At 37.1% G+C, this 18,992-nt stretch overlaps 1 protein-coding gene across 1 annotated transcript in view; it reads right to left on the reverse strand.

Moving 5' to 3' along the window:
- Positions 1–18,992, reverse strand: part of LOC128483234 (schwannomin-interacting protein 1) — a 147,639-nt gene that overhangs the window by 107,517 nt on the left and 21,130 nt on the right. Inside the window, exons 2-3 of the mRNA XM_053459346.1 lie at positions 6,725–6,789; positions 5,689–5,766 (exon numbers count right to left, since the gene is read on the reverse strand). Of these exons, the coding sequence (XP_053315321.1) occupies positions 5,689–5,766; positions 6,725–6,789 (143 nt within the window). The remainder of the gene's footprint in view (positions 1–5,688; positions 5,767–6,724; positions 6,790–18,992) is intronic.

An 18,992-nucleotide genomic window follows, 5' to 3' on the forward strand; every position in this document is an offset into this window, starting at 1 on the left:
GTGAGTTCATATAAAAATAAAACAATACTTACGCCTCATACATTGGGGTTTATAGGTGATGGGTAGATTCATAGAATTAGTTAATATACTGTATATAGGGTGATTGACTTTTTCAGGACAAGAAGTAGATGTCGTCGTATATATAGGCTATTGCTTGCAATTCCACATGTGGCCACAAGGCGTCGAAATGCATTAACATTCATTACAGTGCAACAGCATGAGATAATACTTGGGAACGTCCTAGTACAGGCTACCAGGCATTCTCTTCTGGGGGTGTGGCTTCGTGAGGGGGGGCAGGGCTAGCTATCCATGGAGGTGGTGTTAGCTGGGCCTGGGGCGGGGCTAGCCTCAGGCCATGGGTGGGTAGAAGGAGTGGTAGTGGTCGAGAGTGGGCATGAAACCCCATCTGTTCATGCTCTCTCTCCAGCTTTAGTGAATAAATCACTTCTAAGCATATTTCATGGACTGAAGACTTAGAACAGTAAAATGAATCACGAGACACAGAATTTGAGATATTACTCATGTATTCAACTTTGATTGAAGCATTTTGCTTCTTAAATTTTTTTTAAATACCCTAAGTATATTAAATACAGGGACGCTAAGTATATTTGCTTTACCTCAAATAAAATAATAATATTCCCTGTTTTTACACAAAGTAAGCAAATTAGATAGAAACAGTAAGCTAATTATCTCCTAAAAACTTCTATACAACTAGAAGGACATCTACGGTACTTTAAAGAAAACTATAATTAAACTAAGCCTCACATTCAAATTAAACAGCAGCGGCAAGCAAAAATAGCTGTTTTAGCTGAAAGAATAAGATAAATATCCACAATGAAAATCTTTCTGTTCCTCTTGTAAGGGAATGAAATAATTGCTACTGCACAAGATCCCCAGAGTTGGATTTCTAATCAATTGAAGCAAAACAATATGTTCATAGTATTTTTGAATCAAATTATTTGATTACGAGCCCTCTGAGATCAATGGGTCACGCCTGAGAACAAATCAATTATTTGGAGTCAATAACTGACATAAATAAAAGACCGAAATAATAAAAGATAATGTATTTCTGTTCTAGAACTGTGTAAAATCTTTTCTCTCAACTCCCTTACTTTAATTTATGAAATTTACTTCACAATTCAGTTTTTCCACTGATTCTGGCCCCCATTTTCAACCAGGAACAATAATTTAAAGCAACGCTAGGAAAATACAGAATCAGTGTCCAACTAACTTTTCACCATTTTGGATTTGTCACATTAACGGAATACATTAATTCAGTCACCTATGAACATTTTAAAAATCCCTCAAGGATTCTAGCTGGATGAACCGCAAACCATGTGTATATTTTACATGGATAATGTTATTATATTACTTCTCCATTACGTATGAGGACTCGCTGTTTGTGATGGAGAAATCCTGTAAGTAGTGTATAAAATGGGCTTGTTCCTCATGGTTACACCAAACTTACTGACCTTTAGGTCCCTATGTATGTTAATGATACCGCTGTTCACAAAGTCAGATTTGGCTATTTGCTACACCATTGTTAGTTGTTCTTTGGACTTCTTTAGTCAAAATTGTTTTTTAGGGAACCAGATTGGTTTTAGATAAAATATTAGTTTGTTAGTTTACCTTCCCACAGTAATTTGATGTTTCTAGAAGGGGATCCTGAAGTTACTCTAGCCCCTTCTATAAGACATATGCATAAACAAAAAGTAAAACAAAGCAAGAATTCAGCACATACTCAGCGAATATCACCCCAAAAATGCCATATAAGGCCATATATTGCTATGTTAAAGTACCCCAAGTTTTTAGCGAGTCCTATCTAATTTTGTCATGGCTATATTGCTTACCACCACATTTTAATGCAAGCTATTTAAAGCCTTCTCTGGACACCATTAATGAGGCTCAGCTTTAAGGTTTGCTCGGAACCTGCACATATGTGTATATTTGTGATAAACCAAATTTGTTTCTAATTACCGGTAGTTACAGCAGCCTCACATTTCCACTCTGAAAATGATGTGGTGGGTATCGAACAATTATAGAGCACTTGACCACAATTGTATAATTGTCTTGGTGTGGCACGTTCTAGAACTAAGATGTAGGACACAATTGCTTATTGTATAAAAGAAAAATAGTGTTTTTATTGTCTTGGTTATATATATGCATTGGATTTGGCTTGCAGTAAACGTTTACCAATGTTTTTGTTTTATAATATATTCCTGTGTGAGATTGCAGGGAATCTGGTTGTTGTTCACCAGAGGGCAGCCTTTACTAAGAGAAATGTGCAATATGGGAGGAATGCTAGATCAGAACATGACGCTCAAAGAATACAATAGCCATATACAGCTATAAAAACAGTAATAGACATTAAAGGGAGGTAGAGCCCCCAATCTATTAGGAGGTGTTTATAGGATCCCTAATATGTATGCCGTATATATGTGCAGGGCTGTGAGTAGTATTTGAGGTGTGTCCAGGGTGTGCATGCAAGAGTTTGACGTTGGTTAAAGCCCCAGATGTTCTATGAGGTCTACAACATGACCTATTCAATGAGTAGATGCTGATAACACAGGTTGCAAGGTGATTAATCCCATGCTTGTTACTAGACTGCTGTAACCTGCCAGTACCAGTTAGAATCATTTGTGTGAAGGTGATAGAAAATAGGCAAGAATTAGCCTCAGCTTTGATATAAATATATATATATATATACATCAAATTTGAGACTTTCTAACATCCTGATTTAATAACCATTCAAAACCATAAAAGAGCCACTTTTGTAGAAAGTTCCTGTAGAAACGCAGTACATGGCTATTTGTGCCACCGTGGCCCATAGTAAAGTAAAATCATACTCACTTTACATACTTTGTCGTAGAAGCAGTAATGGGAAGTGAAAATTCAGCGTATACAGGCAGAACTGTGCCACAGTCCATTTTATATTGTGTTTGGGAGACTTGAGATGGAGTAGATTTTATACTTCTCGTAAAAACAATACACATCATTATATCAAGTGCTTCTTCTTCAGTGTTATGAAGTGGAAAATAACAGCAATAACATCAGTCTGAACAGCTAAGGGCTTGCTAGCTGAGCAAATGCAGCCTGCCAGCTGTTAGCAAGCATCTCCATTAATTCTTCACCTTGTGCTTATCAGAAGCTGACCAAACTCCTGCAACAACCCAACGTTAACCCACATAGCTTATCTGATCCTGATTTCAACGTGGGAAAAATAGGATTCATATTTCTGCATTATAACATGTGGCAGGTGTAGACTTTTTTCCATTTTGCAAATTCATACATTCCATAAAGACCAGTGGTGTATCTGAGTTTAGGCTGACCACAGCAGCAGAGGTGAGAGGTTATCTGCGAGGCACCAGACATCTCCTTCTCCAGCACAAAGCCACTGCTAATTATTTTATTTAGGTGCTTCAGCCATTGTTAACAGGCTTATAGAATCAAGCACATAGACAGCCATCTCCATACACACACATTAGCAATAGGATGGGTCGTACTGAAGAGCTCAGTGACTTTAAACGTAACAGTGTCATAGGATGCCACCTTTGCTAAGTCAGTTCATGAAACTTCTGCCCTGGTCCACTTTAAGTGCCATTATTGTGAAGTGGAAGAATTTGGAGTAATTCCCCCCAATTTTGTATTCACCCAAAGACAGCACAATTCACTCTGGGATTGGAAAGCTCCAGACAGTATCAGGCCCAGGTATCTTATTCAACGCGACATTAGGGGGCCACAGACCAAGCCAGGGGAACCATCGTGTAAAGCAAGTTTTGTTCCCAGCTAGCAGACTGTCCACACGTAACCAAATAATTACCCACACGATAAGTCATATGATATTTATTACATTTAATGTGTGGATGGGTCACTGTAGTGATATCTATTGTGGCATTTTGAAAAAAGGTCTGTGGGGGCATTAATTCTGTGTTATCCTACATTTGCCCTTGTGCTTCGAGTCATTTAGTACCTGGACCATATCATTCACAATGAAACACTGTGGTTTTACATGGTCACTCTATTTACTAGAAATCATTGTAACGGAGTTAAAGCTTGTGGTTTAATGTATCTTTAATTACGTATTGGAATGCATATGTATAGACTACATAGTACACAGATCCTTGAATAGATGACTTGACCTCACACATTCTGGTTCATCATTGAAAGGATCACCGACCTATTGATTTATTCCTTAAAGTAATTTTAGATGAAGAGATATCGGAATTTTCCCAAACTAATTAACTACCCAATTACATATTTCCCTAATTCCGATAATGCTTTCAATGTCAGAAGGGTAGTAATAAACTGCAAATAAAATACACTAAAGGTTAAATACATCATTCAGGAAAAGGCATGCTTTTTTTTAATGATATGATCTTAGTAGATCTTAATATAAAAGATAATAATAATAATAATATTATTAATCTGATCTTGTAGGATATTCCGTGGACTATTAGTGGTTGACAATCGTGGGAAAACCCAGTACTGACATTATAGAAACCTATGTACGTAAAGATTGAGAGATAAAAGTTGTATTGATTTAGTCATATTTATAACATTACAATATGACTAAATTAATTGATTTACTTTGTAGCTGTCCATTATTATAGGAGGCCATGTGATAATGTCACACGCGTTTTAAAGTTTTCTTTCTCTTGACCTCTGAAATGGTTTTCTATTCAGCTAGCGTGACGCACAGATTACATTATGCCTTCTCCTTTATACGGTATATATTCAGTGAAATAAAGTAGCAACTGCATATTTTTTACAATTCTTCCGAGACAATAACAAGGGCTTGTGTACCATAGACATCAGATAATATATTTATGGGATTTGTAATGTTTATTTACTGTATCCGTGGGGGTGTATGTGGCGTAATTAAAGCTGAAGCTTGCTGTGGAATGAAGTCACAAATCTTGTATGAGCTCCCGATTTAGGATGGACAGGCATGTCAAAGGTCCCCTTTAATACAAATATGTAGTCATATACAAGGGGGAGCTAACAGTTCACTCATTGATGTGAAATTGCATATCCTATGATATTTTTACAGCCATGAACATCTTCCTTTTTTTAAGGATGCATGGACAACCTGGTCACTGCCCTTGCTATCTAAAAATAAAAAGAACGCACATATGTTTTGAGAATCTATCTGTACATTATCCATATGCCATGCCATATATGTTATTGCATTTGCAAGCATTTTCTGATTTGTTCTAGAAGTGGTAACATTGAGTGAGTATAAGGACAGGTAATAGTGGATAAACAGATGTAGCACTAAACCATGTTCCATTGTGGCGCAATTCTACAATTTGTTGCTTTTATAGATGGATCGATAGATAGATAGATAGATAGATTAGATAGATAGATAGATAGATAGATAGATAGATAGATAGATAGATAGATAGATAGATAGATAGATAGATAGATACCATTAAAAATAACATTTATATTTTTTTCTATATAACTGGACCTGAAAAAATGAAATCAGTTCCTTTTCATTCATGTGTTGGAATCATACTATATGTTTTTGTTTCAGACTAGTAGCTCAGACTAAAGTCAGGTTCGGATTACATTAAAAGCTGCCAGGAAAGTCAAAGCGGGTGATATTTCTCTCTAGAGCCTGTGGTTCAGATTTCCACTGCAGATACAGGGAATGTCATATTTCAAGTTTAAGAACAGATCACTTACATTTTGACTTTGGTTTCCAATGTCTGCAAACATATATGCTGGCTTTCAGTGTTATTATCATCCGTGCAATGCTGATGGCTACGGGGAAAAAAGAAATAAATACAAAATAGAGATACTGATGTAATGTTATCTCTCAATATAGCAAAAAAAATTCTTTGGATATCTGAGAGATGATTAGTGCGAAAAAAGTACAAAACATGTGAAGTATAATATGCCTAGTAAACATAAAAAGCAAAAAAAACAAGTATAAAGTTATGTTACATCATGGTACATGTTATAATGGCTGAAGTTAAAAGACTATGCTTATCAAATGCAAATTAGTACTGTATGTTTATAGAAAAATGATCATTCTAATAAATGGCAATGTGCTTAAATGTTAATTTCAGCAGTAGGACAACCTGTTTAAATAGCCAAAGTTTATAACTTAAGGTTAAAATTGAAAGAAAAAAAATTGCATGTCTCTTATGAAAAAGTGGATCCTTAGAATGGATGAGCAAGGAACTCAAAAACATTAAGCGCTCCCTGGATTCCCTAATAGTTTTGTAGCCTTGCTATATATATATATAAGATGGGTATATATATATATATATATATATATATATATACCCATCTTCCTCAACTTCTTTTTTGTACAACGAGTAACATCTTTTTTTGGCTCCAGAGGTGAACTTCAATATGTGTTTAATGCCACAAATTTGTTGCATTCAATAGTAAATATTTCATATTGGGTTACTTACATCGAAAGGTAATAACTCTTTTTTTTCCCAAAAATAAATTGAGTCGGTATAAAAAACAAATTAGGATCTGTAGAATGACTTAATGTTAACACAGAATGCATGAAAGAACCAGTTTGTGACACAATTAACAACAGGACTGTCCCTGTTTCCTATCACAATGGGAACATGGGACAGTTACTTGTCACATCAGCTTTCTTTCACACAAGGTCAGCGTCTTCTTTTCTAGATTTTAAAAGGATGCTGTGTTTGTACATTGTATAAAGGTATTAGTTTAAAATAAGAATTCAGTGGATATTTACCTTTCAAGCAAGCAAGCGCCATCATTGATCTGTCCTATAGTACGCTGAAGTCTCCCGACTTCTTCCTGTATGTGAACACAAACACTGGTTTCAGACATGTGCTTTGTGTATTGATTTAAAAAAAATAATTTGTTGTACACAATCATAAAATGCCAAACAGCAAAAGATATCACAAAGTGTATTATAAAGATAAAAAAACAAGCAGAGGATGGTTGAATTGGAGCAAAAGATGGGAGATATGTAAGTAAGGATAAATGTCTAGATGACTGCCTGAATGTATATATATATATATATAAATATCGGTTTTTACAGAAGAAGCTGGAAGAAAAAGTACCTCACAAGAAGAAAATAAATAGTGGGATATCTAAAACATGTTTACAAGAAAGAAGTTCTACTTCATCCACTATCCAAAATAAAAAGATATAAATCAATGGGACCTGATGGAATATACTAAACATTATGATCTTACAAGTGTGCTAGTAAAACTTTTAGCAGAACTGTTCAACACAAATAGTTTGTGCTACTACATCACAAAAAGATAGCGAAGAAGACTCTGCCAACTACAATAATGGAAATAATGTTAAAGAAAAGAAATGGTGAATCTAAACGGCTTGCGAGATCACAAACAGCCTTTCAAACTAACTACATTGACTAATGTCCCTCATCGAAAACTCATAAATAAACTGTTCAAATAGTTGACCGGATAATACGATGGCTGAGTGACAGACGTTTGTAGTTAATGGTCTTTTATCAAGAGGATGGACTTGATGATAACAATGATCTGCAACAGGGTAGACATTCCTGGCAGCATAAGACATATCGCTAATTTAATGGAACCTCATATGAACTTTAATGCATACGATAGATACATGGTTCCTTGAAATTGTTGTCATGCCCCCTTGCCAATGCATGGGAAGGTTCTGGAACCAATGAATGGCAAGAACCACAAGACTATGGAGGAGGAGAGCATCTGCATCTTCTATCTGTGTTTTCTTATTTCTTTTCCTTTGTGCTTTAATAGGGCTCCCAGGGACATTAAACTGTCCATTTAAATAAATTACAAACTTCAGTTCTATGTTGATAAATATAAAATGATGTACTTGTCCACAAAAGTCCAAAGGATAGAGATATTCTTCAGGCTACTAGTTCATTGGCTTGCAGGATAAAAATGTCAGACTAAATTATCTCCACAAGTATAGCTTAGAGTAGAAACAAGAGAGGAGCAATGTGGTAGAAACGTAGACATACACAAAGGGATTAAACAAAGCACAGGTATCTCTCAAAGAAGGAGAAACGTTGAGTCAAGAGGTTACAGTCTAAACTAGAAGATCAGATGTATATATATATATATATATATATATATATATATATATATATATATATATATATATGATATAAGAAAGTTTTTCTCCACTGGTAAGTGGATCCCAGAAGAAGTGGTAGATGTTAATATACAGAAAAGAATTTAAACATCAATGGGATAGGCATAACCATATGACCAGATAAGGTTTCGTTTTTTCCTGGTAGACTAGATGTGTTGAATGGTTCACACCTGTTATTGAGTAATACTATGTTGGTAGTGTTCAGTAAAAAAAATTGTATTGTATTTTAAAATCCTATTCGACAGGGAAATCAATACTATTTTCTATTACCATTATCCCGCAAGGTTGAGAACATTTGCAATGGTAATATTGCTTTTTACCAATAGCTATTATTATTCACAGTTTAGAACATGATGAATTCCAGAACGTACATCCTTGTTACAACTTGTACGTCTTGTCTGCAATCAGTTCATTTCTTGCATTTAATTGCATCTACTCATTTACTTGGTTTTGAAATAATTACTCTTTAGTTTGACTTTCTGTGGGTGATCTGTTTGCTCTTGAGCCAAAAGAACTTGAAATGAATTTTAAAAAAAACAGACACTTTTGATTTAGCTCCACCATTCAAGTGTTTCTTTTCATATTAAAATGTCTGCATATATCAGAATATTCAAAGTCCCTTTGAAACATTTGAGTGACAATGGCGTTTGACTGCCAGTCATTGATTTATAAATGCTTTCATTCTAAAGAGATAATTGGCTGAAGAATGGCTATATGTTCACAGATGAACAAAATATAAAACTTTAACATTTTATAATACTGTCCTCCAGAGATCATATTTACATTTAATGGTTCTTTGCAGAAATCTACGATGAAACTTAATAAGTAATACTAACATATGATTAACATAATGAGCACTTTTCTTCTGTCTTTCTGGGTTTTTTTTATATATAAACAATTTTCTAGAAAGTAAATGATCATAAAAAGTTCACAACCAGCATCTGGCAGGTGTAGGGGATAAAAATTGTACTCCACCTGGACCCTGATACAGGGACACATTGTCCAATACTTGATTTAACCACTGTAAATGCAGATGATAAAGGTTCTATGGCAAACTAGGCTTGACACCGCTGGAGCGTTTGCCCATCATTGTGTTACTGGAGATTTAAGGGGGATCTGATCAAAAATAGACATGTTTTATTTCATTGTCACAACTTAGGGGTGGTACAGGTGGTTACGAGCCCAACTCCTCCAGTTATACATTTGTTATGCCAATTTGTGCTTTATTGTCTTCAACTGAATGTTTATATCAGGGCTCATCATTTACTTGGTGTGTCCAGTGATGATACCGATTCTTAGCCAGTTTTCAGTGGGATTGATTTTAGGTTCCAGTTCTAGCAGTGGATTGTCAATGAACCGCATGCCTCTCCTGGATCTAGTGCCTAGTCTCCCGCAAGCTGACATATTGATTTGTAATTCTGTAGTTCTAGGTACTTGGAATACCTTGTTGCTATCCCTTGTTGGGTTGGTATGGGAACTCCTGGCCTTGCAGGCACAGCCTCCATAGCAAACTTACAAGGCACCCCACATCCATAAAATCCTACACGCACATATAAGACGCCATGGTGGGGAGCGGCTGGTGCACTGCCCTGGGTCATGCCTGGGGAAATGCTTAGCCAAAATATGTCACTTCTGTGAGTGTGTCATTTCTTATGGCCCCTAAGGAGGAATGGCACAAGGGAACTTGGCTGATCTTAAGTCAGGCAGTGTTCATTCAAAATAGGGCTCATGTTACCAACGTGAAAAAATATTTAATTGTCTAATAATTATTTTTCACTTCTTCACATTCTCCTCATCAATAGGACACAAGTATTTTAATTTTAAAGGCCTGGAAACATAGAAGATAAACATGTACCAGTCAAGAAAATTTGTTTATTAATGTACTAACTCTTTTAGTCTGTACTAACATTTGTTTTTTATAAAACAGAATGTAAAGCACAGCCCTTTCTAAATCACTACAAATTGAGATAAAATGACACATTATTGGAACATCGATGTAACAAACACGTTACAAACTAACATAAAATAAAACATTATTGGAATTATGCATTTAAAAAAAACAATTCTATGAATCCCCATAGAACTGGTCCTACGTTTCTGTAAAGGTGTTGAGAATTCCACAATCTGATGCTCAAAGAACTCAAATGGCAATGGCTAATTTAGGGTCAGCACGAAGGGACATGCGCTATTCGTAAAATGACTCCAACGGCAAGGTTTGCATTATATTCAATGTAGGGTAATAAAAATGTGCTCCACACACAATAGATACGTTGATTCTTTTTCAACCTGACATAAGCCTAAAGTAATCCAGAGCTACAGAATGTCTGAAAAATAGCTTCTGCCATTTTGACGTTATTCAGTTCAACACTAAAAGACATTAGATATATACAGGCGCTGTAATAAGAAAACCACAATAACGTCAAGTAAACGTTTGAATAATTAAACAAGCTAAAGTCAGAAAATCTATACTAATTTCAGTTTTGCACCATAGAACATGAACTACTGATTATCGCTCTATTTCAGTTAAATTGATTAATCTAGCCGTGTTGGCGCATGCACATAAGCAGGTTCGGGAATGTTTTTGTGGCTTTAAGTTCTGTATAAAAGAAATATCACACTGACAGCTAAAATTCAGTACTTCCAATTCAAAACCTTTGGAGACACATTTCAGAGATTATACCAAATGCGATCCAGCTGTAGCATTATTTTGAAGAGATTAAATTGGAATCCATCCAAGCTTCTGTTGCTACACCCCAGGAATTCGTAATGCATGCCTACACCTTGCTGTAATGCAAATGGACTGTGAAATTCACTGCACTTTCTACACAACCTCTGAACTCCTCTGCCCCAAATGGGTTTGCAATGTTAGTGTTTTTTTTAATGCATTCCTGCTTGGAGGTCCCAGATATTCCAGAGGGCAGCAAATAAATAGATTGTAGTACTGGAGTAGTACTGTATGCCATTTGAGCATATAACCAGTAGCCATTTCTATTTACAGAAGCTGTCAGGCACACGTAACGTTGTATATGTGCTGAATGGTACATTGTATCAATATTAACCCCTTAAGGACAATGGGTCCATAAAACCATTGAAAACAATGCTTTGTCATTAAGGGGTTAAAAATAAAGATGTAATGCCAAATGGAATGGTACCCTGTAGACTGAAATTTTCAGTCTTCGGTTTTCTCCACATAAACACAAGTAAAGACTATTAACAGGGTGCAAGCATTCCCAAACAAGAGGTTTAGTGAATGCTGTCCATTCCTAAGTCATAAAGGGGCAATAAAGCAAATGTTGGACATTAGTATAACCTTAAAAGCACTTTTTTATTCCTCAACAACTTTATTCAAAAGGTCATATCAAGTTCCTACCACCTTTGAGATGCTCTCCAGAACTTTCCTGTATTCCTCAAGGTGGTTCATATTGCCTACCGAAGGCATCCCAGTTAAGGAAATAATAATTTTAATGAGGAAAGCCATCATTGTTGCTAAGAAGGACAATATCAAAAATCATTTCATTTAATATGAATGCTATGAGGCCACCTCACAATAAAACGAAAATTATGTATCAGGTCAAGGGAATATAAGGGTTTTTAGGACTATTAAAACATTTTTATTATGTTGTTTTTTTAATGGTGAACTTGTGACTTTGTAATCTATTTAGATATTAGGCATGTACCTAAATACTTGTGAAATGTATACATTCCTATTTTTCCTTTTTTTAGCAGAATAGATAGAGCAGCGGCTGTCACCATGTTGACAAATTGCTGCTCTTATGGCTGACATCTGGTGCAAAGTAAAGATCACATTCAATAAAACTAATCATGTCTATATCGTTGTTTACATACACATCTTTATGGTTCCTTGGTTTATGTGCGTACCTAAGAAAATAAGCTTCTCCCCATATAAAGTTAAAGACCCATTATAGTGGCTTCATCAGTTTAATTCTGAAATGGTGTCTAACAATTGTGGCATAATTCTGCCATTTAATAAAATGTTCACAATTTAAATATATGGTTCCACATTTCTTTAATGCCACAAAACATCCCATTACAACTTAAAAATGTTTTTATTATGCGGATTCTTCTCTTAGGATGGTGGGTTCTCTTACCACTTGTTTCTGAACTTGGAATCTCAAACATTATCAATGCCCTGGCTGAGGGAAGGAGGTTCTCACCCAAGATTTGACGGTACATGGGCCCATCCATTGTCCCTCTGATCCAGTGAAGTTGTCATGTCCCCTTAGCAGAAAAAGACCCCAAAGCATAATGTTTCCACCTCCATGTTTGATGTGGGGATGGTGTTCTTGGGGTCATAGGCAGCATTCCTCCTCCTCCAAAGACAGCGAGTTGAGTTGATGTCTAATAGCTCGATTTTAGTCTCATCTGACCACACGTCCACCCAGTTCTCCACTGAATCATTCAGATGTTCCTTGGCAAACATCAGACGGGCCTGTACTTGTGCTTTCTTGAGCAGGGGGACCTGCAGGATTTCAGTCCTTCACAGTGTAGTGTGTTACCAATTGTTTTCGTGGTGACTATGGTCCCAGCTGCCTTGAGATCATTGACAAGATCCTCCCGAGAAGTTCCTCACCGTTCTCATGATCATGAAACGCCATGAGGTTAGATCTTGCTTGGAGCCCCAGACCGAGGGAGATTGACAGTTATTTTGTTTCTTCCATTTGTGAATAATCACACCAACTGTTGTCACCTTCTCACCAAGCTGCTTGGAAAAAAGCCCTCCTCAAACAGGTCACTAATACAATAAACATTTACTATGTATGTCACAAACGTGTTTTTGTGACCAATATTGCATTTATTTATATTAAAATCTCACCAACCACCACAGGTATTATCTTCTATACTTTTGACCATAACTTTCTTCACACTGTCCCTTAGCCAGCTTTTAAACACCTCTTGTGTTTAAGAATTCTCAGCATGGGGCATAGTATGTTATATAGAGCTGGTGATACTGTATGTTGTAGACACGATCAATCATAAATCTTGCATCTTCTGAAACTAAATAAGTGTTTCATTAAGTATAAACAGCAAAGCAAGGAGTCAGCGTACACCCAGCAAATACTACTTAAAACCACCTATCTGAAACATAAATATTAAAATTCACACTATATGGCCATATATTGCTTACAAGCACCCCAACATTGCTAGTTTATAACGGTCGATTCAGCAGAACCTCAAAATTTGTACTTGTATGGGTGACAATATCACTCAACTTTGGTGCCTATTCTCTTGTTTCAATGCCATAAGCCCTAACATAAACTGGCTAACTTTGACTACCCATTGTCATGATAACCCATAGCCTTGCTAATCCATCCTCCTGGGAAACCTAGATGTGTCTGCTTTCATGGTCACCCATAAACTCAATGCTCTACCCCTGCTTATTGCATCTAAGCATCCTCCACTAACATACCCCCTCCTCCCATTCAATTACATCAGGCTCAGACCTTTAAGGCTAATGCTAGGGGGAGAGACCTGTTAATCATGCAGTGTATGGTTGTATCTGGAAGGCATAATGAACCAGGAATAGTTGGCAGATGTCACACTGGGGTTTATCGGAGGATAGCCTAGCTTAGGAGGACATCTGTAGGACTTACAATGGACACAGACAAGCAGGAGCAGGTATACACAGTAGCCAAATAGCTTACATTATGCCACATACACAAATCAGTCATGTGAAGACGTTAATCCATTAATTACAACGTCATTCCATCAGTGCCTTATGTTTGACACCTCAATTGTCCTACAATTGTATGTATACAACGGTTAATGGCAGCCTATCAATTCTAATGTATTTCTGAACATTGTTCTGTACTCGGCAGAAAATGTAAAGAATTCTCATTCCCTCATCAATATTCATAAGTGGTAAATGAGGTTCTGTCATACTAAAACTTTGTTAGTATACTAATGAAAGCCAGAAGAGGGTGTTGTGTTGCTCTTGCTAGGGAACAAGGTTGTTAAAAATCCCACTGTTCCATCAGAGATAGAATTTAAAAAAGGTGAAACATGAAAATAACACAAGCAGCTTACAATTATAATATATTATCATTAAGAGAACAGAATCACTTGTCTCATGTTTTTAAAGGTCTTATGACTTCACATAACGAGAGCAACTGCTACATTTTTAATAACCAGTGTGGCATTGTGGGTTCATTAAAATCTCTGGAGCCCTGCATTGAAAATAATACTCATGACCTTACAGGTTTAGATGTCATATTTTGTTTTTGCTAGTGTACATTATGCTGCTATAATAATGGAAGTGGTTGAACAGTTTTGAGAAACAAGGTCACAGATATTAGGAAATACTCATGGATTCATTGTAACGCAACAATTTTAGCCATAGATCCCATTACATAAATAAAAAATACAGAGAAATCTTCGTTAAGATATGAAACATTTTACTGACATTCATCATTTTCTTTGTTCGAGTTTCAGATTATTTTATAGAATAAACAGGTATTGCTGAAAGAATGATAAACCAAAAAACAAAACACTGGCAAACTATTTAATCTTTATTATTATCTTTTATTTATATAGCGCCAACCATTTACGCAGCGCTTAATACAATACATAAATTCAAGGGGTATGACAACACGAGAATTGACAGACTAAGACAAACCGATACATTAGGTGGAGAGTACTGTTGTGTAGTATTTCCAGAAGCATTGACAATTGGGCTGAATATAATGCCCATAAAAGACCACACTAATTCTAGTTTACAAACCATTCAGCCTTTCAGCATCCTTAGCTCTGTTTAGTATAGGGCAAATGGGACCGGCACATACCCCTTCACATGGGTCCCAAAAACGTTTGGCACTTTAACTTAAATACAGGGTCGTGGCTGGTCAGATAACCTGCAATTGTCATGCTTATGACACCAATTAAGTGGATTGGTGGGTTTGTTTAGAAACAGTGATGAGTGGATTAAGTTCTTGCAAATGGGATACAGACTTTTCTTATAATTCTCCCTAGTCTCTTCTTAAAATGATCATTACAAGGAAGGACAAAGAACACCACAGAAAATAAATAAAGCAATATAGAGAACATGTATCTACAGAATTACGTCCTAGTAACAACAGCAAAAGTTGATAAGTATTGTGTTGGTGCTGAGCTTGATCCCGCAGACTGACACCATATTGCTTTATTTCCATTCTATGGTGTATTGTGCCCATCTTCTTAATGATGGGTTTAATTCTGATAAACAATGGACAACAAAAGCTTGGCACTAACACCTCCTGTGTAATGGGAGCTTTGGGGTACCTGTTAGCTGCACCTACACCTATGTCCCAAAATTTCAAATGAACAAAAAAAGCTTAGGAGTTGTGACAATGGATATTGTTACAATTGTGATACTTTGAAAGAAAGTTGTAATTTGTAACCTATTGGTATCTATTATTCATACTTTTAGAAGAAGAATAGTGTGTTTCATTTACAAATTTTCATTTATAAATACATTCCTGCTGTGTGAATACATACTATTTTGTCTTTCAGGACTGTATACCACTCTGATACCACTCATCTTCAGCAAAAGCCCAATGAGTAAAAAGGGGTCAGAGGGACTTGAGTACCAAGAGCGACTATCCCTCCTAATGAGGAACAGTTGGTGGCAGTGGTGCTATTCCTGTAACAGAGTTTTTAACTAATTTTCCTGGAAACCAAGCCAACATGTTAATAGTATGAAGGCATAGTCCTTTTGCAGTCCAACTAATGCTTCTTATAGCACATATGGAAAGCACACACAGCAACAAGAACCCCCCACGATTAAACCTAAATGTGATCCTTCTCACTGTAATGGTTTGTGCAAAGATAAACTAGTCCTGCCTTGTGTCTCTTACAGAGAACTGCAGAAGGTAAGCTCTCGTGATTACAATTTGATTAGACCCACCTCACAGGCATGAAACAGTCGGCCAGAAATCTATTGATGTTATTCATTCTTTGGTCAGTAGGTTGGAAGGCTCTGCTGATGTGAGTGAGAGGTCAGGTCCCAACCTTAATTGAGATTCTTTCATATTCATGATCTTTGACACTTGTTCTTCAGCTGGAACTTCTTTAATATGCCACATAAACAGTATTTAGGGCACTGTAAGCCCTTGCACTCCCACTGGGGTCACACAACTAAATTGAAAGAGGCAATTTCTAGGCCCAGCTAGCCCAAGACCTCTTTTGATGAGTTGCTTTAAATTCTGGGTAAAATAGTTTGTAAGCAGTATACATGTGTGCATCATCAAAATACATTGAATTTTGTTCACCTACGGTGCCAATAATCAGTTCCTTGCAGAATGAAGCCTTTGCAAGCAGATACAATAAAAAAACCAGAAGACACACTGCATGTCTATATAATGAATAATGTACAGTATGGTGCAAAAGTCAGCTGTGAAAAAATGCTGTAAAATAAGAATGCTTGCAAAAATAGACATGTTTGTAGTTTATTTTTATTATTTACCAAAATGCAAAGTGAGTGAACTATGAAACATCTAAATCAAATCAATATTTTGTGGGATCTTTCTATTCCTTCACAGTAGCATCAATTCTTTTAGTTAGATAGGTAATTAAACAATTATACTAAACAGTTGGTAATAATCATTGTAACAGGTTCACCAAGAGAGCTGTAGTAACTCCCAGAGATCACCCACATGTATCCTCCTGTTGTCCCCAGAATAACTTCCAGCACCAGCCAGCATGCACACCTTGGAACCCTGCTTTGTGTACCCGATAAGTAGACACAACTACCTTGAATTGAGTACAGCAGGAATGAACAGTTTATTGATGTAAAACATAGACTCATATATCCACAGAACTGCATTAACATAAATTAACAGATACATGTATTCAACCCAACCTCTAATCCCCTGGCAGCGATCCTATTGATGGGATTTATTAAACAATGGAGTTCCTACCTGTGCTATCTTTGTTTGACAGCCAGGCTGGAGCCATCTCTGACTACCTTGGGGCCCTGTATGACAGGTCATTCTGTCACATATCTCCCCTTTTCAAAAGAAGACTGAACTGGGGCCAGATCCCAACCGGGTCTGCATCCAGTTCAGTCGGAGAGCACAGCTCCGTCGCTCCTAGAGTTGTGGATGCAGGGGGCTGGCAAGAGGCACCTGTCCCACTAACCAGTACTGGGGTGCACTTAGAGACTGGGGAGTTCGGTTCCCAGGGAGTTCAGTCCTCTCCAGGGGCCCCGATGATGGACAGTTCCATCACACACTCCATAACACTCATCATCAATTTAATATGTAAGTTGAAATACAATCATTAACTGAAACAGAAACAGCTGTGTAGGAGGAATAAAACTGGGTGATGAACAGCCAAACAGTGATAAACAGTGTGTTTCCTGAAGACACTCCAATACCAGCATACAGACAGAGCACAGCAACAAACCACAAGGTAGTTACTGCATCAGCAAAGTCTCTCACAGGCAGACATAGACAGGAGTTTCCAGATGTTCTTTCCAAGCTCTTTTGAAGAGGCACAAAGAAACTTGCAATGTTGAGGAGTCTAGGCACAGTGGTCAGCCAAGGAAACTTAGTGCAGCAAATGAAAGATACATCATGTTACTTACCTTAGACATTGGAATATGTCCACCAGTGCAATCAGATTAGGACCTTGATCCTCCCATCTACCGTCTGGAGTAGTCTGGTCAGAAGTGGTCTTGATGGATGATTTGCGGCAAAAAAGCCATACCTCTGACCTGGAAACAAGGCCCAAGCAACTCAACTACTCATGAAAGGACAGGACCTGGGGCATAGAAAATGGCAGCAGGTGCTCTGGAGTAAAAATGTTAAATAGTTGGCTGTAGCAGAGGGCAGTTTGTTCGCCCAAGGGGTGGAGAGCGATACAAGAAAGAGTGTTTGCAGGCAACACTAGAGCATGGTTGGGGTTCCTTGCAAGTTTGGGCTACATTTCTGCAAATGGACTTGTGGATTTGATCATAATAAATGGCCTCCTCAATGCTGAGAAGTATAGGCAGAGACTTATCCATCATGCAATACCATCAGGGAGGCATCTGACTGGCCCCTAGTGTTTTCTGCAGAATGACAACAACCCAAACATATGGTCAAAGTCATTAAGAACTATCTTCCGCCTAAAGAAAAGCAAGGAGTCATGGAAGTGACCATATGGCCTCCACAGATCCCTGATCTCAACATTATCAAGTCTGTCTGGAATTACAAGAAAGGGAAGCATCCGAGGCTGCTTAAATCCACAGAAGAACTGGGGTTAGTTCTCCAGGATGTTTAGAACAACCTACTTGGTCTATTTTTTAAAACACTTTTACATTGTACAGCACTGCAGAAAATGATGGTGCTATATGACTATATAACTTTACAAAATGTTTATGCCTGCCTAAAACTTTTGCACAGTACTCTATTTGTAAGAGCGCAGTAACTGCCTGATAATTAATAGCTAGAAGAATGTTTACAAAGAGTACACTAGCTTTTTTAGTGGTTTAACTATAATGTACAGGGCTATTAAGACTTATTCCTTAAAAGCCTAAACAGCATATTATTCTGCAATTTAGCATGGTTGGCTGTCACGGTACGCATAGCCAGTCTTAGTGCCCGGTGGGTCAGGTCATTCAGCACAGAAAATGTCCCTAAAGTGTAGAAGTTCATCTGCTACCTGGCAGGGGTGCAAGGGAAGCCTCTACAATACAATAATTGTATGCCTACATCTCCATTCTAGATATTATAAAAAACTACATGGGGTGTGTGTATGTAGTAACAAAGGAGATTCTTTTCTGTGCCACTATGTGGTCAAAGATGAGCCTTGATAATATGTATGCTGATGCAAGATTGACTTACTTGTGCAAAATATGCACAAAATATTTACACTAATTAGAAAAGTACAAGCAAGTTGTAAAGAACAGG

The sequence above is a fragment of the Spea bombifrons genome, chromosome 3 (assembly GCF_027358695.1).
Source record: "Spea bombifrons isolate aSpeBom1 chromosome 3, aSpeBom1.2.pri, whole genome shotgun sequence".
NCBI classification, from domain to species: Eukaryota; Metazoa; Chordata; class Amphibia; order Anura; family Pelobatidae; genus Spea; species Spea bombifrons.